The sequence below is a fragment of the Drosophila subpulchrella genome, chromosome X, assembly GCF_014743375.2.
Source record: "Drosophila subpulchrella strain 33 F10 #4 breed RU33 chromosome X, RU_Dsub_v1.1 Primary Assembly, whole genome shotgun sequence".
NCBI classification, from domain to species: domain Eukaryota; kingdom Metazoa; phylum Arthropoda; class Insecta; order Diptera; family Drosophilidae; genus Drosophila; species Drosophila subpulchrella.
Window position 1 is genome coordinate 10,330,944 of NC_050613.1, and position 25,414 is coordinate 10,356,357.

At 40.0% G+C, this 25,414-nt stretch overlaps 1 protein-coding gene across 4 annotated transcripts in view; it reads left to right on the plus strand.

Moving 5' to 3' along the window:
* LOC119556727 (acetylcholine receptor subunit alpha-like) overlaps positions 1–25,414 on the plus strand; it is a 106,630-nt gene that overhangs the window by 45,701 nt on the left and 35,515 nt on the right. For all 4 annotated transcript variants that reach the window (XM_037869125.1, XM_037869126.1, XM_037869128.1 and 1 more), the window contains exons 4-5: positions 24,258–24,552; positions 25,025–25,205. In XM_037869125.1, coding sequence (XP_037725053.1) covers positions 24,258–24,552; positions 25,025–25,205 — 476 coding nt within the window. The remainder of the gene's footprint in view (positions 1–24,257; positions 24,553–25,024; positions 25,206–25,414) is intronic.

The following is a 25,414-nucleotide window of genomic DNA, read 5'->3' on the forward strand; positions in this document are numbered from 1 at the left end:
GATTGCGAACTGAGCCTGCCCTTTTTCCCACCATATCCTTCTTGGATTTTTTCTATATAGTTTTTCCCCAACCCACCACCCACTTTTGGGCCGGCCAACGCCTTTTGTGCGTGTTTTTCCGATTTGATTTTCCATTTTTTATGCGCATCGCGTCGCGACGCGTCACCAAGGCCAGCCTTTAAGCCAGCATTTAATGGGTCCACCCACCATTTATTCACTGAATTCACTTTCACCGCCTGCCTTTCCCCAATTCCGAATCGAAGGCTCGCAAAGAAAGCGTTCCGTTTTTTTTTTGCCACAGCAATTTGGTAGTTTTTTCAAGCACCACCGAGATCCTTGACAGCAACATATGTGCTGTGCGACAACTATTTGTAAAATAAAATAAATAGAACACGCATTAATCACCATTGAAACATTTTATACGAAATGGAAGCAAGTCTAGAGTAAATCAAGTTGGTAAATAACAAGTGCACAAAACCATTTCGTTAGTTACAAAAAAAAAATAATCAAATAGCATATAATATATTGTGAGGGGTTTTTTTTATCAATTTTTGATTTGCAGTCTTGTAGCTGAGGAATAAGTACGATATTTGCGTTGGACAATTAGGGCTACTTACCATGTTCCAAACATCCTTGGCTGAACTGTGAGAGAGAACAAACAAAAAAATAATAGATGGAACAAGGGCGAAGTACAAAATAAGCACTGCGAGGGTAAACATAAATCTCGAAATTTGTTTTGGGGCGCACTCTTCGTTCATTCTTCTTAAACAAGCATTGAATTTCTTTCGATTTAAAAAGCCATAAATTGCGCTCGAAAAGCTTCCTGGCTGTCTGCTGACTGGCCTTAGGGCCGCAACCGAGGAGTTTGGCAGTGTGGGGATCCCCGGAACCGCCAAAGACCTCCGACAGACCCCCGAAAACCCCCAAAAAAAACCCCAAGCGAAACCGAATCAGAGAGCAGCGCCCAAAAGCGGGCAACACAATTTTTCATGTCATCATTTTTCGGGGGGCCAAGGCATCGGGCAAACATAAATATAAATGGCAGTAAAGCACGCCCAAAGCGAGAAAGAGAGGGCCAGACAGAGACAGAGAGACAGAGAGAGAGAGAGAGAGACGGCAGAGCCACCAACACATATGCACTGCCATCAATGGCCGCTGCAAATGGCTGCTAATGCAGCTGCATCAGCCGAAGACGAAGAAGCAGCCACGCTCCAGTTTCCGCTTTGTGGCCATTAAACGGGCCACACACACACACTCACACTCACACACTTACACGCACTCACACTCACACAGCCGCACTCACACGTACACCGAGAAATATCAATTTCAAAATAAATAGTAGCAAGGCACGGGAATATATAAAGATTAAAATATAATACGATCACACTGGAAGAAATATAATAATATATATTATATTTGGAATAATATCAGTAAAATTGTTTTTCATATTATTAGCATTCACAATACACAACTTCCAAAACAGGTGATTAGATTAGTTTAACTTAATTTAATATTCGATGGCTCAAAAACTACTTAAATATTACAATGGATTAGTTTATACAAAAGTTCAACTTCTTTTTAAAAATAGATCAATTCAGTAGTATTTTTATTGGGTCGTTTAAATTTTAAATAAACATTTTTTTTAGCAGGTGATTTAAATCATTAAATTAAATTTAATTTAAATGATCGCTGGCTCAACAAATATTTAAATATCACACTGGAACAATTGATACAAAATATCAAGACACAATTAGAAATATATCACTAAAGTACCTTTTTTTATTGGATCATTTATATATTAAATAATTATTGATTTAAATCAATTAAAGTTAAAGGTTTAATATCTCAAAAAATATATAATAACGAAACATTCCCCCAGATTGCAATGGTTATATGTGTGCACTTTCCCTCTTTGTCCTATTAAAATGCCTAGGTAATTTTTCTCAGTGCAATAGAAGAAGCCTGGCCAGGAGAGTGCATCTAACGCCCTCTTTTTCTCTTAGCCTCAAACGACAGACGACATCAGGCCCATTTCCACAGCTTCGTCTTCGTTTTCCACTGCCCCCTCCTTGGGTCCACTACTTACTTATTCCATGACTTCTTATTTCAAACGGCGGGTCAAAGGGCAAACTATAACTTTGCGGCATATATTACACACAAAATGTGTCTTGGCCTCCAACGGTATACTTCATTGGGTTGATAAATTCATTGCATGTTTTTATAAAGAATTTCGCAAATGATGTACAATAAATTGCACTTTGAGTTTGTTTTGCGACCATGAGGATTTTATTTACTAGTTGTGGACCTCAAAGAAATGAGTTGAATCTATTGGAAAATGTAAACCATAAAAATTGTAACGTTATTTATTTGACATACTTATGAGAAAAGATGTAACGTAAGTGTAAATTTAAAGTTTGTTTTTATTAAACTAATTTAATTTGTAGACGATAACTAAACTCTATATAGAAAGCATTCTCAGGAAAATATACTCCGTAAAAAGGAAATATTAAAAAAAAAACAACTTGAAAATGTTGCAGACAAGTTAGTAATCGAAGTATTTATATTATTTTTTGATGACTCCGCAAAAAGGGTATTAAAATATCGCCATTGTTCGTCCGTTAACATTGTAGCTTCGTATAATTTTTCACTTCCAACCACTTTATCTACTGCGATACTAATGTCCTCCAACGCCCATTATCCCCTTGCCCCCCTCGCGTCCTTCGCTAATGCAATTGCCACGCCCCTGCGGCTGCACTTACGTGGCGCTAATATAGAAAAGTGAAGTGCCACCGACAACGTTGACGATGGGAACGATGACGACAACTACAACAACAGCGACAACTGCAACAACAACGACGATGGCACTTGCAAAAATGGGGCGTGTCGACGCCCTACTCGAGTCACTATGCACTGAGAGAAAAATTTAAGTCTTACTAAAAAGGGGTTTACATTTTACATTTACTTTTAATGGACTTTGAAGGCTCCTAGATACCTACATTAATACTTTCTAAATAATAATTTTGTAATCCTTTGAAACTTAAATCAATGTCTTGCTTTGGCAGTGATCGCTAACCAGCTTTAAATTCCTAAGGGTAAAAAAACTTTTTTCTATAAAAATCTGACAATTCTTTAAAATATCTATATATAATGTCTTGCACTTGCATTTTTATAGAGATCATTTTACAAGAATTTTTTAACACCGAAAGTTTTTTGAAAATACATTGACTTTTTAAGTGAGCAATATCTTTATTAATCCGCCAATCCATTTTTTCATATTCATATTACATTAATATGATAATGAATTATTTAAAAAAAATATACAATTAACGTAGAACTAAGTAGAAATAATTTAATTGAACACATGGCCTGGGGAAAAATCTGTTCATAATATTTTTCTGTCAATCTGAGATTTCTCTCAGTGCATCAGTAAGTGAGTGAGCTGCAGAACGCCCACTTTTTGCTGAGGCAGTGCGGCAAATTCACTGCAGCGGCGTCGGGAGAAGTGGCAGCTGTGGGAACAGGAGCGTTTGGTCTGTCGTCGTCTCCATGGCCACGGCGTCCATCGTTTGTCCTTCGTTCGACGTCTGGGTTGCTGGGCTGCTGGGCTGATGGGTTGCCTCAAGTGGAGCCACCACTGCCATCCAGTTACCCAGTATCTAGCCGCCACAATCCGAGAATCCGAGAATCGGAGAACCCAAGGGTCTGGCCGGCAAGGAGACAAGGAGTGGGAGCGGGAGCGGGAGCGGGAATTTGGGTCACCATCCTCGACGGTGACTGCAATTTTTTGGCATGATTCATGACCGCACCATGGCAATGTCGTCCTCGTCGTCTACGCGCGACTTAACACACACAAAAAGTGCCACAGACACATGCACCAAGCACTGAGAGAAATCTAGCAAGCTTAATAATAATATTATAATTATTATTTGATTTTATCATGAGTGGAATTTTTATCTTAAATATTTAAAAATGTATGAATAATGTTTTTTTTATGAACATGTTCCATCTGTATTATTTATTTTTCTAAAGCTTATAGATATACCATTTTTGATTTTATCAGCTGTGATATTTTCCATTAGGCTTTTTTTAGTGTGATGGACTACTTTTACAATTAATTAAAACATATTTGAGGGCTAAGAAATACAAAGCAGCTGTAGACTTTATCATGATTTTTCAAAATGATATAATAGATAATAGCAATTTTCCTCAGTGACAATCTGAAGTGGAGTCTGGGGAGAGACAGACGCTCGGAAGCCTGCGGCATCCTTCGGTCGGTCAATGTGTTTGGGTGCTCGCCACAATGGGCGTCCTCTCCACTTGCGAAGGAGTTAAGGAGCGGAGGATATATGTAGGCACCTACATATATACGGATGTAGAGAGTTGCTCAAACAGCGATAACTCCGTGTCGCACACGGCATTCAACGCACTCGGTACTCGGCAAAACCAACCCTCCCCACCCACCATCTTTCCAGTTTATTCCTTATCCCAGAATCCGGCGACATAAATCCTTTTCAGGCCAGATCAGCGGAATGATACTGATCGTTTGTAAGAGTCTCTCCATAAATAATGAAACTATTTCATTCACTTAAGGCCCTACGACACTTGCTTAAGATTCAACTAAATTGGGGGACCTATTTTAAAATTTATATAGGATTTTATAGTACTAATGATATCCGATTATTAGAGATCCTTATAGATATAGATACGTATTTTTTTACACAAAACCAAAATTAAAGTCTAATTATAATTTTATAAAAACACTTTTAACCAATACAAAGTGGCTAAAAATCGCATTTAAAGAAAACTATTCCACAATAAGTTTAGATGTCAAACAATTGTAACATACAAGTAAAAAGATATACTATAGGTTCCCAAGAATTTTTCAAATAAATCCTATAAGTAAGTCCAAGCAACCAGGATAGCAACAATGTTAATAATAATAAACATTTAAGGAATGACATGAAAGTGATTCAATTATGTAATACCCCTAGTCCCTTGGCCTTCATTAATATTAATTTCCCCGATTTAAAATTTAGCTTTCAATCAAGATCAAATCATATTTCAGAGGAGAAACAAATAAAGCGATGGAAGGCAAATAGCATCGATTGCTTATCAGTCGGCGATTATCAAACTCTATTCTTCGCTCGTTTATCCTTTGTTTATCGCTCTGGTTATTGACTGAAAGTATTGCATTACCCGTCCCCTTACCACATCGCCCATCGCCCATCTCCCATCGCTTTATATCATTTGCAATTTATTGAAATTGCTCGAAGCCAGCGGACTCGGGACTTTTCCCATTTTCTTTTTTTTCTTTCTTGCTTTCTTTATTTTTCTGTGCAGATTTTGCATCGTAAATTCGCCACGTGCTGCCATTGTCTGGAGCCCGATTTTCCACCACCCCATCCTTCCACATTCCCCTTGTGCATTTTCCTTTTGGCTCCCATTGTTATTGAAAATTGATGAACACCCCCGTACTTATATTGCAAGGATATCGGCAGAGATTAGCGGGTCGGGGGTGGCCGCTCTCTCTCGGAGTGAAAGTACTGGCAAAATTATTGCCGACTGCATCTTCGGGCTGTAAATCAAGCGAAAGTGAAAATCGCCAGCGAAAAAAAAACTTTTCCCCCCCCTCTGCCAAACGAAAATGCAAAGTGGGAAAAAGTGCAGAAACCAGCTGGATTTGCCTTCCATTTGCATTTCGCCAGAGAAATTTTCTTGCCTATTTGCCTCATTGAAATGCGATCACACTTTCACGGTCAAAATTTAAATAGACACTCGGCGCTGCTGGGAAATCGAGCTGGAAAAGTGGGCGTGACAAAGGTAAAAGCGAGAGAAAGGCTCGGAAAAGTTGCCAGAGATTATGGCCTGAGTTCATGATTAATTCATGGTAAGCGTTATTGGTGGACTTTCTGCTCTGCTCACTGCAAACTTTAAGTTCCCGAACATCGATAAATAATTTGCTAGCTAATATAGGGGCCGCAAAGTTTAAGTAAAGTCTGAGAATAATAACTACCAATCTGGGGTTGGTTCAATTAAGGCGATCAATTTACTACATTACTATTTCTTATTACTGTTTAAGTACTATATACCTAAAATGACGTCTCAAATTTGATCATATTTCTGGAAAATAATTTGATATATTTTTTTAATTTTTAATTTAGTTGTATTTCTATAACACAGACTGTACAGACAAAAATATGTAGTGGGTAAAATGTACCAATACGGATAGTTACGTAATTGTAAAAAAAGTTTAAAACCTATTAAAATTATTTTTTGCTTACTATTCAAAGTAAAATTACTATAAAATGGTAAGTTGGGAGAGGGTTGGGAACTATTTTATTGGTGAATTTTATATAAAAGTTTTTTTTTGTACAATGTGCATATGTCAAATATTTTTTAATCATTTTTCATAACTTTTAAAAAATCCTAAAATTAGTTTCCTAATTCTTAACATTAAACTAATGGATTAAAGACAATTTATATCCTTTTAAAAAGTGCAAAACTGTAAATATAACATTCTTCATTGCCTTCTAACCAAGATGATGAAAAAGCAAGCTATTGGTTACTTTTAATTGAACTGATTGATGCATGAAAATCAGTGGAGAGTAAAAACTTTGACAAGTTCGCAGGGCTTATCGATCGTATTGTCCATCAGCAAGTGCATATCTCTAGTGCAACTTTGGACCTTGGTTGATGGTGTCCCAAAGTCCCGATGTCCTGATGTCCCGATGTCCTGGTGTCCCAGTTCTTCGCCTGCTGCTCCTTTGCAAGCGCAAAAAGCCATTGAAAAGTTTCCAGCTCTTAAGTACACTTGCCCTTTGCCACCAGGCATCTCTCAACCAGGAACCCGTAACCCTTGGAACCCCCTGTATCCTCCTGAAACCTCCTGGAACCCCGCACACCCCATCTACAGCCCCTGTGTGTGGGCCTTAATAAACTTTTCAAATGCATGATTGATGATGTTGCCTCTTGCCGCGGCAACATGAAAGTTTTTGATGGCATTCTGTAAACGAGTCGCGTCCGCGAACGCGGCGCTAATTGTTGTTTTGCGAAATGCGCCAAATGTAATTACACAAATGAGAATGCAGATCGGGCAAATGGAAAATGGGGAAATGGGGAAATGGTTGCACTCCGAATGTGTTGACAAATTTTTGATTGGAGATTTTCGTTGGGTGTGTGGGGGGGGGGGGGGGGGGGGGGGAAATCGGGGGAAATGCTCATTTAATAGATAATGCCCGTGATTGATGTCGCAGGCCTTAACCCCATTTGGTTGCCAACAAAGTTGATGGCTTGTGGATGGGCCACAGAGATTGGATTAGGGATCATCGGTTGCGAATCCCATAGAGACTGATTACCGGCCGACAAACAATGACTATAATTTGGCCCACAATCGTTTGTTCCGACACAAAGTTAATTGGGACTGGCATGCACGAGATGTCAATCGATTTACTTGAATCGCTTTCGATTATGACGATAAATAAATGAAATGACGCTAAATGGAAATGGTAGGCCATGTTTCTGGGCCACAAGCTGCATATTTACACGAATTTTTCTGATAAAATGTAGATTTAATGGAATTTTTTTAAACATTTTTCTAAAAACCACTATTTCATTTTTTTATGCACAACAAAACTTTTGAAAAAAAATTCCTGAGATCAAAATATATCTATACAAATATAGTATATAATTTTCTAACTAACTTTTTTTTAGCTTACCGTTGAATTTGGATATAGCCCTGATTATACCCGTTACTCGTAGAGTAAAAGGGTATACTAGATTCGTCGGAAAGTATGTAACAGGCAGAAGGAAGCGTTTCCGACCCCATAAAGTATATATATTCTTGATCAGGATCACTAGCCGAGTCGATCTAGCCATGTCCGTCTGTCCGTCTGTCCGTCTGTCCGTCTGTCCGTCTGTCCGTCTGTCCGTCTGTCCGTCTGTCCGTCTGTCCGGATGAACGCTGAGATCTTGGAAACTATGAGAGCTAGGCTATTGAGATTTGGCGAGCAGATTCCTGAGCTTCTTACGCAGCGCAAGTTTGTTTCAGTAGAGTGCCACGCCCACTCTAACGCCCACAAACCGCCCAAAACTGTGGCTTCTACAGTTTTGATGCTAGAGTAAAAATTTAAACTGAAATGAATTGTTCTCATCAATACCTATCGATTGACCCAAAAAAAAGTTTGCCACGCCCACTTTACCGCCCACAAACCGCCTACAAACTTCAAAAAATCGTAAATATGAACGCGGATATCTCGGAAACTATCAAAGATAGAGTATTGGGATTTCAGATTTAGATTCCGTAGCCTTGTACGCAGCGCAAGTTTGTTATGCGAATATGCCACGCCCACTCTAACGCCCACAAACCGCCCAAGCCTGTGGCGCCCACAATTTTTATGCTAGATTAAAAATTTTAACTGAAATGTATTGGTCTCGTCAATGCCTATCGATTGATCCAAAAAAAAATTTGCCACGCCTACCCTAACGCCCACAATGCTTAAATCTGTCTTCCGCCGGTAGGTGGCGCATTTAAATCTCGCTTTGCTGCTTGCATATCTCCATTTCCCTTTGGTCCCTTTAGCTGAGTAACGGGTATCTGATAGTCGAGGTACTCGACTATAGCGTTCTTCCTTGTTTTCTTTTAAATTTTGATACAAAAGTCTTTAGATTATTTGTTTTCGATTATCGAAAAGTAAAATACACATATGTATCTTTTTTAAATCACCAGAGATTTTGTAGCCCTTTTTATAATCTCCCCCACATGTAAGTGACACTTTCTGCCCGATTAAGAAGTGGGCGTGGCACTGCCAAAATGCCATTTGGCCGAGAATTGGGTTAGTTGGCTCTTTGACTTCAATGGCCAGTGGGTGGTGGGTGCATATTTGTGGGAGGATGTGGGTGGAAGTGGCTGGACGACAGCGAGTGTTTTGATAAATGAAGTTGTTGTCGCTATTTCAGTTGCAGTTGCTGTTTCCATTTTCCCCGCTCTGCCCCGGCACTTTTCCACCAGTTTTCCTGGCCAACATTAATGTTGGCCAGTTTGCCAAATGAGCCTGGGGGGTGGTGAAAAATGGCCAGGATGAGGCGGAGGACACTTGAAAATTTTTAAGCTGCGACAAAAGAATTTTCGCAAGGCAACCCAAGGAAGTATGACAACAAACCGCAACAAACACCAACCCAAAAAAAGGGGGAAACCTGCAAAACGAGGCGAATAAGAAGGAGCACAACTGACTTTGGCGGAAATGGCAGAGCTTTCTTCCTCTTTTCCATCATTTGTACTCCATTTTGCTTCATTTTTTTTTGGCTGCCGTTGTCCTTCCTGCTGCAGCTGAAAATTGCATTTATCTTGAAGTTTGAGTTTCCTTCTTGGTTATTTATTTACTTACTTTTTTCGCTATTCGCAATTCCTTCTGTGGCACACACATACTCAGCCGCCCACAAGGGAAAATAAAAATTGCATGTTGCCTTCTCTTAGGCTGATTTTATGCAATTTGCAGCCAAGCGACATTTGAGAAAGCTTTACGAAAGACAATCCCAGCATGGAGTACAGTGCGTTGCAGGACGATAAGCCTAAAAAAAGCTGGTAAAATTACATTGGTATTATAGATTATACAGGGCAAAAAATAAAAAATTAGAAGTGAAAAATTTAAAAAAATATTTATTTAGAGAAAGGGGTTCAATTAAATTATTTAATTCCACTTTAATCAATATATTATTTTTATGACTCTCTATTTTCTTAGGTTGATTTTAATTATTTTTATTCAAATAATATTTTTATAGGTGCTTGGTTGATGAAGATTTTGATGATCCCCCAGATAGATTACACTTTCGAGTCGCACTGTACTTTCCCCTGACTTTGCCAACTTTCCGCCCCTTTTCCGCCGGCAGGTCATGCATTTTTCATATCTGTTGTGCATATGTGTGAATATATATTCGAGTAATCCTCTCGGGAATCGCTGGCGGTGCCTGGAATGCCCCACCTGAGCCACCTGCTGCCTTTTGTTGCATTAACCTTTGCATAATTTGATGGCTTCACTTCGGCTGCACTCGCATCTGCCATGAAAGAGCCAGCCAAAGGCAAGTGAATGAATTCAAACGCACTGAAGACGCACAAAGTTGTCCAAAGTTTTCGACCCCCGAGCAAGTGCCCGAATACAGGGATTACTCTATAGTCTGATAAGATCATGAGGATTTGTAGCTCATTCCAAGTTTATTTCGCTCTGGGTGAGAAACTTGCGTGCAAAGTGAATTTGCAGCTCTACGGTTCCCCAACTAACAGTTCGCTTAAATATTTCCCATAATTTCCCCAGGCCAAGTTTAGCACTTTAATTTAATTTCAACTCATTTCGTTTGCTGGACGGGCGACGATGAGAATGAAACTAAACATACACAGGGAGAAATGGTGCTCCAAGAATTTAAGTTAAAAAGAAAAACATTTTTTATGATTTTCACTAAACTCAAGAAATTTTAATAAACATATTTTCTAAATAATGTGGACACATAAACCTTAATATATGTGAAATATATGTATTTATTTTGCAAATTAATTTTAATATTAACCGATAAATCCCTCCTAAGATCCACTAATTTTTGCCAGTGCTTCTAACGAAGAGTGAAAAAAAGTGTTGCCTACATTCGCGGGCCGTGGCCAAAATCACCGCCAAAGCAGGCCAAATCCTGGCACAGGAGCCAAGGAGCGGAGGAGCTGGCGAGCTGCGAGATGCCGGAGGAGCAGCACTCAACGCTCCTTGGGGCCTCATGCATATTCAAAGAGCATTTCATGAACTCATAAGCACGCCACTCACACTTCCCAACCTCACACTAAAGCCAAACGCCCGGAGGTCCTGCAGCACGAGTCCTTCCACCCGTCACCACCATTCCACCAACTCACCAAGCCCCACACCGCATCAAGGTGTCCGTGTCAATGGTAGTGGGCCAGCCAGGATCTGAGGTTACAGTGATGCCTGGAAGGTGGACGCGTGGGTGGTACTTTCGGTGGGAGGGATTACCACTGCTCTGGGGGTCATTGGTCAGCTTCCAGTTTCAGTTAAGTGGTTCGTCCGCCCAGCAGCAACACCCCCGGGCTCCTGGGGATTTTTGACACTCTCTATATGTATGTGTATATCCTGCGAAACGAGCTGCAATGATCGGTGCAAGTTAATGGAATATTTCACTTAAGGGGTATTTCCCTGGCAAAACTTTATGTGAATACCATGCTATCAGCTTTAAAGGTATAGTATTCACTAGAATACTGTTTCGTCTCAAGATTGAATTATACCCATGGTCATTTACAGGTTGCATTCCCCACTTGTGTACTATTCTCTAGCTCACTATTTTAAAGGCTTCAAGCAACCCTGTTATAATATAGATATGATGGCTGCCATAAGCTCACTCACCACTCAGATATGATAATAGTGTGTCATAAATATGGCCATTCTATGTTTAACATTATTGGTCCGATTTGTGGCTACTCAAGGAAACGTAGAAGAAATGGTCGAGTGTATGTGGGGAATTTATTAGCCACTAACCGCTGCACTTAGGATCTGGCCACATCCAAGGACTTGTGCTCCCTCAGCTCCTTTGGCTCCTCGGTCCGGTGCAAATGAAATATGAATAACGCAATAAAAACGTCTTACCAATGTGACAGTGAGAGTGTGTGTGTGTGTGGCCCAAGAAGTTGTGACATCCGGATACAATTTGCATTCCAACTGCACTCCCCCTTCCACAACCCCTTCCACAACCGCTTCCAAACCCCTTCCCACTTCCACACATGAATGGCTGCGCATAAAGTGACAGTTACATTTGTCGTTCGCTGCGTGCCCAGTAAACCAAGCAACTGTGGCAGTAACCAGTTGCCAGTAACCATTTGCCATTTACCAGTTACCAGTAAGCCAGTCAGCACACAGAAAGAAAATTTGCAAAGTACCCAAGTCAAGATCTGAAAACTGTAAGCTGATATAACAAAAAAATCATAAGATCTTCAAGATCTTCAACTGGTTTTTCCAGGATTTTTCTAACTAAGGAAGTCAAGGTTTCTAAAGGCATATTTTTTCTTAAAAAATTCCAATAATGTTTTTAATACAAAATTAAAAAATAAAAAAAAATATTTAAAAATCCATTATATAAAACCTAAATTTAAACTCAAGTATCTAATAAAACATGAGCTTGACTCATTTCTTCGTGATACACCTTAATATAACATATTTTTTCTTGGTGTAAAAGTTTTAGCTGCAAATGCATCTGCCAGATACTCAGATACTTTGCTCCTGATACATCCACCATATAGTTTCTCTCCCTGCATTTCAGTTTCAGCCAGAGATAAGGATTGGGCCATGACGTTGATGGTTTTGCATACGCTTAATGCAAAGTGGTGGGGGGGAGGGGGTGACACAGGGGGGGCCAGGGGCGGCGCTAAGTAGTAAAAAGGGGGGCATGTTAGTGGATTGTCGGTTTCTGCGACGGGTTACGGACTTTACCTTCCACCATTTGTATTTGTTTATCAAAGCGCGAACTTTTTGCAGCGCCCCCCACTTCCGAATTCTGTACAAATTTGTTACCAGCTGCACTTGAGAGCTCGTATGCATCCGTATCTCTATCTGTATCTGTAGCTCTGTCTGCCTTTGTATCTGTGTAGCTTGCAGTTCAATCTTCAGCTCTGTGACGCATTGCATTTTACGGCTCTCAAACTCGTACACCCCCATCTCCCCAGAGTCTGTATGTTATTACTACATTTTCCGCATTTTCTTTTTTTTTTTTAACTTTTTTTGTGCTTTCCTTGTTGTATTTTTCCAATGTCAGCAGAAACTGTCAACCGTTGGAAAATTTCTAGAGTGCTGCAGCAGCCAGCCTTTGTTTGCGTTGGGGATTATGGGTGCCGTATGGGTTATAGCTTCCTGTTCGCTGGGGTGATCTTTAATTACACAGAAAACGGGTCTGCATATATGCTGATGAAGATGGAAAAAATGCAAGAAAAAATACCAGTTCACTTTTTGTCAACTTTATGCAGCGTATGTAAAACAATAAAAAAAAAAGGTTCTTTAAGGGAGGATTCTCATCCAGCAGCCAAAAAACGGATTTTTCTAGGTTTGAATGTCAGTGGATTCAAAACTAAGCTACGAGCTCAGCAAGGTATGACATTCCTCTTTCTGTAATAGTATTTTTTCAACCAAGACACTAATTTTTTAGGGCGGAAAAATGGGACTCCGATTTTTTTCAAAAATACTCTTTTTTTTTGCGGTTTTTCAATCGTAGTTTGGCCAAAAAAAGGCGTACAACGAAAAGACCGACTGTTTTGAGCAGCTTGCTACCTATGCAAATGATTCCTATCATTTTCAAGAAAATTTATTTTATGACCAATTTTTGCATTTTTTGTAAGGGGGTACATCACTTTTTTTGCAAAAATTGGCAAAAATGGAAATTATTCAGGTTTGAATGCCAATCGATTGGAAATTAAACAACGAGCTCAACGAGGTATGACATTCCCCATTCTGACATTTATTTTTATTTTGGCAGCCAAAAAACAAAATTTTTTGGCGAAAAAATAGGGTCCAGATTTTTCTCAAAAATACCATATTCAGATTTCACTCAAAAATGCGATTTTTCTTTCCGGTTTTTCAATCGTAGTTTAGACAAATCAAGAGCAAAAAGACCGACGGTTTTGAGCAGCTTGCTAAATATGCTAACGATTCCTGTCACTTTAAGAAGAATTTATTTTTTGACCAATTCTCGCATTTTTTGTAAAATGAAAAAAATGGAAAAAGTTAAAAATTTCCAAGCTTGAATGCCAATTTATTGGAAATCAAGCCACGAGCTCAACGAGGTATGAAATTCACCGTACTGACCCTTATTACCAATTTGCCAGCCAAAACACTGATTGAAGGAGAAAAAATGGGATTCAGATTTGAGTCTAAAATACTATTTTTCCTTGCGGTTTTTCAATTGCAGCTTAAAAACAATTAAAATTGTAACAAAAGTTCGCATTATTCATGACGCTTTCTTAATCGTTCGAACAACTAAGATATCGACTGTCCTGAACAGTTTAAGTCCCAAGATTACAATTTACATCCTTTTCCAGATTTTAAAATTGTTGACCAATTTTGGCATTTTCTCATGCACATTTTTATACATCTTACAATACACTTTACTACTATGTTGTTTATTATACAGCCATTAAAACGAGAGGTAAAGAAGAACTTAAGTTAAATGGAATCAAATACAATTTAACCCAGTCAGTTTTATGGCATTGCTGCCCTTGCATATTTATAGCTCCTTCCTGAGTCTCTGCCCATTCCAATCGCTTGCCGTTTTCCTGTCATCAATGGCAGTTGCCTTTTCATTGGGGCTTGAGCACTGACAGTTAACCAATCGCAATCTGAACTTGAGGATCCCCACGTCCTTTTGCCGCCGATTGTTAACCGCCAATTGCTCATTTGTCTTCCGGTTGTTCCTGCTCGCGAATGTGTGCGTGTGGCGTCATTTAAAAGCCACAAAGTGCGGGGCAAACAAATCAATTTGCCATAATCATCAAGTAACGGGAGAAGCGGATGGCAGTGAAAGTGAGAGCCGCCAGTAAATGACCCCCTGAACCCGCCAAAACCTTTGAACCCCTGTCCAACCGGCTGAAAAAGGCGCTGAGTGACAAGCTGGATGCGTTCGCCAATTTCAGTAGCTGCCTCAATGCAATTACACCCTTAAATGCACTGTGAAAAAATAGGTTGAATAAAAACCTTCCAAAGATCGAATAAAAAGGCCAAAAATTCTGAAGCAATGTTTTTTCAAAACTGAAATATGTAAATATGTAAACTTTTAGAATGTAAGACGTCCAAGCAAATGATGTTATTTTACAGAATTTATATATTCTAAGACTACAAAACATCACAAATTGATATTTTTGCACATTATAGATTTCGGGGAGCTGTCTTAAAAACTACAAATATTTTTTCAGTGTACCAGTGGCGCCTCAGATGTGGGCCACGTGAATTGGCCGCTTCCCTTTTGTAAAAGGGAGAGGGCAATGTAAAGGGAAAGGGATGGAGAGACACGAATTCGCAATTAAGTGATTTTATGGTCGCGTATTTCAATTTATTGCCAATCGAGCGTTGCCAATCTGCCACCCTCGAAAACTCCGCTCTTCGAGAGAGATTTTCCCCCGCTTTTTCCCCACATGGCTGTGTTGACACTGACATGGTTGTGTGTGTGTGTGGGGAGAGGGGAGAAAAACGAAAAGCTAGAGCAAGAGAAGGAAAACCGGAATGAGCCGAGGGAAAGCCAGAGGAAAGCGGACTCCAGCGCAAAGCTTTCTTTCAACATTAAGCGATATTAGATTTATAGCACACACACACACACGCACAGATATCGCGTCATCATCATCGCCATCTTTTTACTGCTGTCGCTGCCGCTGTCAATGGCTGCACTTCCGTTTCCGTTTCGGGACTGCCTCTGTGTGCGTGTGCCTCTGCCTGTGCCCGTGCGTTTGTGTATTTTATCTTGTCAGCGAAAGCGAGGCGACTTGATTACGCTGCCATTTGCTTGGAATACACTCGGAACACACGCACACCCACTTGCAGTTGGTGCAGATGGGATCACAGGGATATACTTGTATGTTATATCAATGTGCATTGCAGCTGCACAGAACTTTTGATTATTTTCACAAAGGAATTTCAGTAGGAGAAGGGGAAAATTAAAAACACATGCAAATTTTATAATACATTTACATTTAACTAACTTAAAGGATTATATAAAAATATTAAATATTTAATTTATAAATTCCAAAAACAATAGCACACTTTTCATATAGTTTGTATGCCACTGTATGGCATAATAGTGTATATGTATATATAAGTTCGCACTCTTGTATTCCCCAGTGAATCCAACTGAGCCCTGTAAAACTTTCGACATAACACATGCTCCCCCAAGCCCCTCTTTTTCCCCACCCTCAAGTTCCTTTCTGTATTGAAGTGGATGCAATCGGATTATTATATCACAAAGGATGGAGCAAGTATGCAGACCCCAGGGCCAAATGAGACCTCATTAAAAACTAACCTCAAGAATATTAGCACAGCTTAGTGCAGCTAATGCGAAAGTTTTGTCAATATTTTTACTAACCAATTATGTAGCTTCTGATAAATGAATAGAAATGTTTGTGATAAAAATAAAAAACTACTTTAAGACCTTAAACATGAGGAAATTTAGCTTATTGCTAGATAGCTTTTATAGGGCCTTTATATTGCTATCAAAAATTTGAAAGCTTTTATTTGCTGCTCGAACTCATTAAACCTTTATAAAGAATATCATTTCTTAAACATTAATTTGGGACCTCAATTCAGGTCCTTCGCATTGTTCTCCGCGGCTGCCTGCTATGGCATTCCTTTGTGCCAAAGTAATCAGCTTTCGTTTGCCTTCCAGCTAAGTGAGCTAGAAATGCGAAAACAAAAGTGGAGGTGGTGGGCCAAAGGTTAGGTTTTCACATAAATGCTGAAAATGTTTCATGCTTTTCGCGTGTCAATGATGCCAAACGCACACAGTCACATGGCGAGTCCTGCCGGAGGCGGAGTGGGAAGGGGCGTGGCCGACTCCCACAATTCCAATAAGGCCAAAGACTAGCGGATTTTGTTTGCGTATACCCTAGCTTACGGTCTGAATACTTTTATTCCACGGCAAACAAAGGAACATCATCAAAACATTAAATTGGAAAATATATTTCTAGAATAAAATATTTACTTAATCATCCCATTAAAACAAGACTTTAAACTGTTATTGGATAGTTGTTAAAAATAAAAACATATAATATTAAGTTTAAAGTGCCATAAGAACACACTTGCATTTTAAAGATCATACTTATAATACTATTTTCGTGATGATCTGAACTCTGATTGAACTTCAAAGCAAGCAAGCTAATTCCTATATCTAAACATAGATTTAATTAAATACCATTACTAAATTGTGACAAATGTAGTTAAGAAGTTATTTAATTTTTTTTATATATAGTACTTTGAAGTTTTTATATATGATTTTAGTTTTCCAAAGAGCATATGCCATCTGTGTTGTTGTGTACATATTTAAAGCACTTTTGCTGGCTTTGCTCGTTAGAAATGCGTTAGCTGTGCCCTCTGCCCCCCTTTTTCCGTTTTCCCGTCCCCATCCCCATCCCCATTCCCATTTTCCCGATCCCATTTTTCCGTTCACCATTTTCCGTTTCGAGTGTGCGTGTCGGCGACATTTCCTACTTCCGTTTTCCGTCGCTCTTCAAGTTCCTTACACTGAAATCCGATCTACCCCGCGGCTCCTCGAACTTTCGGCATTTTTTTTGGCCATCCTAGGGAACTCCCGATTCGTTTTGACACATTGACAGAGGAGCCAGATGGTATTTAAGGTTTGGGGGGCCCTGCCTTCTGGTAATTCCTGTTCGTTTTTTGACGCATGGCCATAAAAAATGATGATGGGGATCATGCACGTGCTCTACGCTCAATTCATCAGGTTGCAACACCTACAAAACGAATGAAATTTGGTATTTCAAATGGGATGAGTTGGTATGGGGTGGTATGGGTGGTATAGGGGGGTATTTGGTATTGGGTGTTGGATACTGGGTGTTTTTGGTATCCCAAGTGTGGGGGCTAGTTGATGGGCATCGTCTGACACTTGGCAAAAATATTGCCATTTAAGCTTCGGACGCAGCGTTTACGCCCCTGACAGGGGCAGCATGGATATGACGATGACGATGGCGGAGGAAAAGCTTGGAAAATGGTGTGGAAAGTGGGGGCGGGAGGGGCAGGTTGGGAAATTGGGGGGACCGAGGAAACTGGCACAGGGTGTCAGTTAGTGAATGATTGCATTCGTTTGCATTTGATGGCCATGTAATTGTTCATATCACCGGGAATATATCAAACTGGATGCCCCAATTTCCACACAGAATGCAAAGGGGCATTGGAAAAGTGGTTAAAGCTATTGGAAAAACGAGTGGCCCACTGAAAATTAATCACACATTTTAACCCATTCTAATAATTTATCAATACCACTATTTTGATAGGCACTATATTTTTTGATAGGTCTTTTTTATTTGATATTTAAAAAAATACTGCATACTTTTTTTTCAATTAGACTTATAAGATATTTGGATATTTTGTGGCATCCTAGAAAAAACTTGCAAAAATTCCAGCTATTACAGGCATTTTAATTTAACTTTCTGAAAGCCTTTAAATATAACCATTTTTTATTTTTCTCGCCTTTATCTGCCTGCCAAAACCGAGAAGCCTCCTGGAATACCAAAAGGCACACACATGTGGCTTGGTCAGCACTTTCTCTTGGGTATTCACCCAGTTTTCTGCTGTGGCATCTTCGTGGGTCACTTGCTCCGCCCCCAAAAAACCAAAAAAAAAATAGAAGAAAACCCCGAGAAACAACTAACAAAATTATTCATATTATATTTACACAGTAGCTGTCTACTTCGCGTTTCCCCGGTTTTCCTGCGTATTTTCATCTGCAATTTGTTCCTTTCTTTTGCTGTTTTTTCTCCCCCTTTTTTATTGTTACTGTTTTATTGGTGGAATGTGTGGAACGTGTTTGTGTTGCCCAATGTGCGTGCCACCTGCCTTTGCACCTGCAGACGCCTCTGGCCAAAAAAGGGGGGGCGACTGCTGCAGAGGTTCGAGGGTTAACAAAACGCGGCCAGTTTGTCACCCACATTCGAAATTCCCACATTGACCGTTCACATTGTTTGGCCGCAACCCCCTTAACCCTTGGCAGCCCCCCCGTTTGGCTGGCAGCATTTCATTATTCATACGCCCCGTTGGCCTGCCACTGCAGTTGCAGTTGCACCAAAAGCCGGGACTGCTCTCTTTTTTCCCATTTTGCTGCACTGCAAGTTCAGCCAGCCGAAAAACACGATCAGATCGGACCCGAATCAACCCAGTTTATCAGAAGCAATAGAATGCCAGACCTTAAATAATATCTGATATAATATTTGATTTTATGTGATATCTTTAAATGTTTAATATCCCTGAAGGCTTGTAGTAAATTCAGCCTGATGAAAGCTGCGGCATTACGTATACGCAGCGTGGGCTTAGGGCTCTAACTCTCTAATTACGCGACTTAGCCGCCGCCTTTAATTAGCCGCTGTCAGTGGGCGTGGCAGGGTATATACATATACACACATACAAAGAAGCCTCATAACGAGGGAAATTCGCAAGTGGCTGTGATGGAATGGGAAAAGTTTCCTAGCAACGGGCGAAAAGGGCGAAATTTCACTCAAAAATATTTATATATATATTCCAGAAAACTCCGCTGAAGCAGCTGCATCACTGCCACCCACCGGGATTCACCTGTTTTTCCGCTTTTCCCTCAATTCTTTTTCAACTTCGCCTTGCCCTTTTTTAACCCTCCCCTGCCTTTTTTTATTTTGCTTACTCAACTGCAAAAGGCGAATGCAATTTTTGTGTAAACAACGCCATAAATTCCAATGGAACTAAACAACAAAACGTTTGGCATTGGCAGACAAGGCCAAAGCCAAAGGCGCGGGGGGCGGGAGCGGGCGGTGTAGAAAGGAAAAGCGAGTGGAAAAGCGGAAAAGCAGGGCGGCTTCAATAGCCCAAGAAAGAGCTGAAATTATCATGAAAATGCTGCTTCGGTTATTCGCTTATTCTTTGTTGAAGTTGGTTTTGGTTGAGCGCTGCAAATTTACACGCAATTATTGTGAATGAATGCACAGCCAAAGGGAAATGCCCACTGGAAAATTTAAGGTGGAAAAAAAGTAGGAAAAGTCCTTTGTCATCTGAGAGTTAAGATGCCTTTTATGCGCTTAAAAGGTTGGAAAAAAATTGTATTTGCAAAATAAATATTAATAAAGAAGTCTTAAGTCTGTACAACCTCCCTTTCTTTTGGTGATTTCTCCTTGGTTACACACAACAAATTGACAACAATTCTCGAACTGTTGCCCAACTCATTTAGGGATTTTTCCACAGCCGACTTACAGCTGCGAAACGCACTGTCCACATGCTCTCTTATTCATTAATACTGTCGCCACAGGAATGAAAGGAACAAAAGGATCGGGAGTAAACTAATCAGAAGTTCATGGCACATTTGGAAAACCCCAAATGTGTGTGGATGGCCCAGTGTTATAACAACCGGATAGAACAGAACAGAGTAGAGCTAAAATAATTATTTAGGAGTCTGAAACAGGATCTGAAAATGTGGAAATGAAAGTGGGGAAAAACAAAGGGGGAAAATACAGGAGAGTACAGGAAAATTGCATTTGGTCGGCAGCCAAAAGCACTGTGCTTTAATTAGAAGTCGAGGTCAGTCCAGAGACACTGAATCCCCATCCCCATTAATGTTTTGAATTCCAAACCGAATGGCACATAGTATTCGAATTGAAGTCGATCCATTCGAATGCAAATTTAATTGCCATTGGTCTTGTCAATCGACAGGCAAGAGGCCAAAGAAATGTATTTGCTATCTTTAAGAGAACAAAACACAGCAGACTAAATACAAAACGGATTTATTGACATATGTTTTGATGGGGAAAATTATTATCAAAGATTAATTTTATTATTTCTTGAATATCATTCTAAAAAATGGCACAAAAGATATACAAAATGCTGCAGGCCAGTGTAGACATGGCCATGAACACTTGTTTATGCGTGTTCATTTTTGTGTGTGCTTTTGACAATAAACACATTTACAAGTGCGGGGCTTGGTGGGGGAAAAACACGCAAAGCAATCATAAAATGTGCTTTTTTGGCTACCTTAATGTGATTGTCATGCACACACATACACCGGCAGTCGATTAACACCAACACACAGGCAAACAGCCGGCACACACATGTTTTTTGGGCAATATAAAGCATACGCCGCGTATGACGGGCCCAAGTCGAGCCCAACAAAAGCGGTCGCCGCAAAGGTCCGTTTAACTTAACGTTTCCCACGCGAGCCACAATCTGTGTGTATGAGTGTGGCACACACACTGCCACACCCGCACACCCACACAGTGTCGCATAAAAGTTTTACACCTTGCCAAATGAATAAGCGGGTGCAAGTACACTCTGGAAAAAATTAAGTCTAAAACAAAAAAAATTTTGTTTATCTTAAGGTGTTTCTTAAATAGTTAAAATATTATTTAAGTGTTTAAGACATTTTTTACTTAGTTATTCTTTTAAGAAGATATATCTTATAAACATATTTATAATAATAATAATTAAACATAGCTTCATAGTTCTTGGAAAATGATTTTCAACAATATAAGAAATATTTTATTTACATTTTTATTAGTTATTATAATTATTATTTTTATAAATTATAACTATTTTTGTGAGTGTAGCCGGAATTCAGCTTCCACCATCCAGAATCCGCAGCCATGTGCTGCTCAAATTACTCGACGCCGTCTAACGGCCTCAAGGCTCGTTTAAGATGTTTAGGCCAGCCGCAAGATGTGGCCAAAAGTGAGTACACCAGATGGTAATGTCACTGGGTTTGGTTGGCCCAAAGAGGGGTAGGTCAATGCTAGTTAAGCAGGCCCAAGTACAAGGAATTTAGATAAGGGTTAGGCTTTCCCGGCCTTTGCTTACTGATTTCCCTAAAAAAGATTCCTTATTTTATTTGAAGGCAAGTATTACTTATAAAAAAATTAATAAGCAGTTCCATAAATCATTAAAAAATTACCTTATGAAAACATGTATTAATTACTCCTAAGGTTTTTAAATTGTTCACATTATTTCTCAAATTAGATATTAAATACCGCATTTCGTATCCATTATTTCCCCATTATGAATTTCATATTGGCTGTTGTGCAATTAAGGCATCACAGATTAAGTTGATAATTTATATTTATTTGTTTGTTGTCAACTGACCGAAATTAGCAGCACCTAAACCCTAAAATCGGCCGCAATGATGCCCGGCTGGCAGCATAACCATTCGGGATTAGCCATTGCCATTAACATGGTTCGATTCTCCGAATACCCGAATTCCCATTTCCCGTTTCCCAGTTTCCCAATTCCCCGACTCCCGGGAGACACACCATACAGCATTATATATGCTCGCATTATGGTCATTGTGCTGCCCATCGTCTCCCTCCGACAAAGTCAATTAATGTGCGGGACATTAAATTAATGATATACGCCGATAGCCACGCCCCCCACCGCCCCCCTCCCCCTTGTGGCGCTAATCTGGCTGGGTCGCTCTGCTAATTAGCTTTCCGCCCGGGACCTTGGCAAAAAGAATAAACAGAACCACCAACATACTATATCATTATATGGGTGAAAACATCATGCAGAGAGTAAGAGGATAATGGGGATGGGAAATCTTTTAATTGATTTATTTTCGCTTTGTCTGCGACTTTCGACAACATCTCCATTTCAATCCGGGCCCAGTAACTATTTTAATGCGCTTATATCCCAGCGACAGGCATTTTTATGCCCCATGTTATATAGTAATGATAAGCTGATTAGCGCAAGCCTCGCATAATGACATTGGCGACATTTTACAGCTGCCCCCTTTCTGCCCACCACCCACTAAGTATATCCATTTCCATCTACATCTTCGTCTCCAGCTCCGGCTCCCTTTCATTCCCATTCAAAATCAGATGCAGACTGGTGCCGATCCGAGCCGGGCTAAGCCAACCCCGCGGGCGGATGGCTGTCGCCCCCAGGCGAGGATGCCAATCAGGCTCTCGTTCTGATGCTCCTCGCTTTGCTTTGCATGTCAAACTACACGGCAAGAAATCATGGGGGGATAAAAAAAATTAAAAAATATTATTCATATTTAAATCTTTATGGAACTTAAAAAGGAGAAGTGTATATACAAAGTATTCAGTGTTTACCAACATCTATAGGGAAAGCAATTGATTCCCAGGAAGGTGTCATATTTATAAATATTATAGAATTTAAAAAAAAATGTATTTCAAATAAAACTATTTATAACATTTTTTCATGAGGTTCTTAACATAATTAGGATTATGTTACATTTTAAAAGAGATATCTTTTTAATTTGCATTATTTTAAATTGTGTTCTTTAACTTTGAAAGCATTGACAACACATAAACATTTATTTAAAGCTAAGTATTGAACAGAATAGAGAAGAACCGACAAGTTTAGAAAGTTACGAAAAATATTATTTGAGTTTAAATATGGGCTTAGTATTTTAATAATAATAAATATATAAAATGTACCTGATTTTCGGCTTCGATTTCTTCGAGTGCAGTGGCAGGACTTAGTGGAGCGGAGCGGAGGAGCAGGAACAATGGAGGCGAACGCTTGACTGAGCCATTGGCCTCCCGCCTGGCTGACTGCTGTCGCTCGGCGAGTCCTTCTGCCCCCCCCCCCGACCTCTGACCTCTGCCCACCGGCCACTGTCCGCTCCCCAAGGCCCACTGCCCCCTGGCCCAGTGGCTGTTGTCCTGGCAGCCCTTTGCCCATTTGCTCTTTGCTGGTTGTTGCTGGTGTTGCTGGTGTCGCTGGCATTGACGGCGCATTAACTCATTTCCTGCATCATTAAGGGGCACCTGCAATTTTCGCACATTTACGCCACAGACGTGTCCAGGACGTAGGCAGCTCCCCCCTCCCCCTTAATCAATTTAGCTTCAGGACTCCACTTAAATACGCTTTGAATGACAGAGGAGCTGGAATTGATCTCGGGGAATTTCTGAGGAGATTTATCAGCCAGGATGTGCACTAAAATATGGCATTAGGATAGGCAGGAATTATCGTTTTAAGTTATATGTGTCTACTTAATTTTATTTCCCATGTATAGCCACTTTCTAATACAAAGTACAAAACAAAAAACTGTTTAATGATTAAAATACTACGATGGATTTATGTGTATATTTAAAAAGGTATTCGCCAATTATTTTCGAATGGCATGAGTCAAAAGATTTTTATTATTTTTATGTAAGAAATAGTGCCTTTCAATTGAAAACATTTTCTTTTAAAGAATAGATAGATGTCATTGACTCCAAATTTTTACAATTCAGGGCTAACACTTTTTCGAGCGTATAGATACAATAAATACCAAGAGTAAAAACTATTCTCTGTAGAGTTTCCGGGGCCATTGTGCACACTACACACAAAAAGTGTAGTTATCAAAAGCGTTTAATAAACTTGGCCAAACCGAAAGCCCCCCGGGCGTTTTGAGCTTACATTGAGAAAGTTTTGAACCACTCCGATACAAACACATGTTCACATATAAATCATACCCCCCTTATTTGATGACCCACTTTAGCACCGCTTATCCATTGTGTGGCAATATCTAATGTCCGTGTATTATCCACTCCGCAGGCAGCACAGCGAATCCGGATGCCAAACGATTGTACGACGATTTGCTGAGCAACTACAACAAACTGGTCCGCCCGGTGGTCAATGTGACGGACGCCCTCACCGTTCGCATCAAGCTGAAGCTGTCCCAACTGATCGATGTCAACCTGAAGAACCAGATCATGACCACCAACCTGTGGGTGGAGCAGTCCTGGTACGACTACAAGCTCAAGTGGGAGCCCAAGGAGTACGGCGGCGTCGAGATGCTCCACGTGCCCTCCGATCACATTTGGCGTCCGGACATCGTCCTCTACAACAAGTGAGTTCAGATGGTGTACATGGGGTATACGAGTAGATATCGATCATTTGGTATATTTAAAAAATATGATGTGATATGGTTTCTATTAAATTCTTGAATATAAATTAATCAGGTCTATTCTTACTTTTAAAATGTTGCCTCCTATTGTTCTAAAGAATTCGCGGTCATATATATCAGGTGGTAAATATTAGTTGCTCTTGGTCTGAAGAATTCGCGGTATCACTTTTTTTAGAATTCATGTATGTTTTCTAATGGAATTAAATTGAATTGGATAAGAATATGTAACCAACAAAGTTTCCCTCGAAATCAAACTTCTTACCAAATGATATTGTGTGGTCTTAAATTCTTTAACATAAGTAATATTTTAAAATCCAAATGGACAGTGTGGTCTTGTTAGTTTGCTTTTTATTATCCATTAAATTGTTTTCATCTTGAAGTAGCTTATTATATAATATCCTGATGAACATTCCAGCGCCGACGGCAACTTTGAGGTGACCTTGGCCACCAAGGCCACGCTGAATTACACGGGACGCGTCGAGTGGCGACCGCCGGCCATTTACAAGAGCTCCTGCGAGATCGACGTGGAGTACTTTCCCTTCGACGAGCAGACCTGCGTGATGAAGTTCGGCAGCTGGACCTACGACGGCTTTCAGGTGGGTCAAAACTCTAAGGAAAGAAAGTGGCAAGATTTTATTCACAATTAAATGAGTCGAAATAAGGGTGAAACCAAGAGCACATTATTTCTGGATACTAAATTACCTAAAATAGACATAAAGTCCCATGTCCTTGGCAAATCCATTTCAATGGATCCATTCCAATGGAATTGCCGGCAAACAAGATTTCAATTTCCCATTTGGAAGCA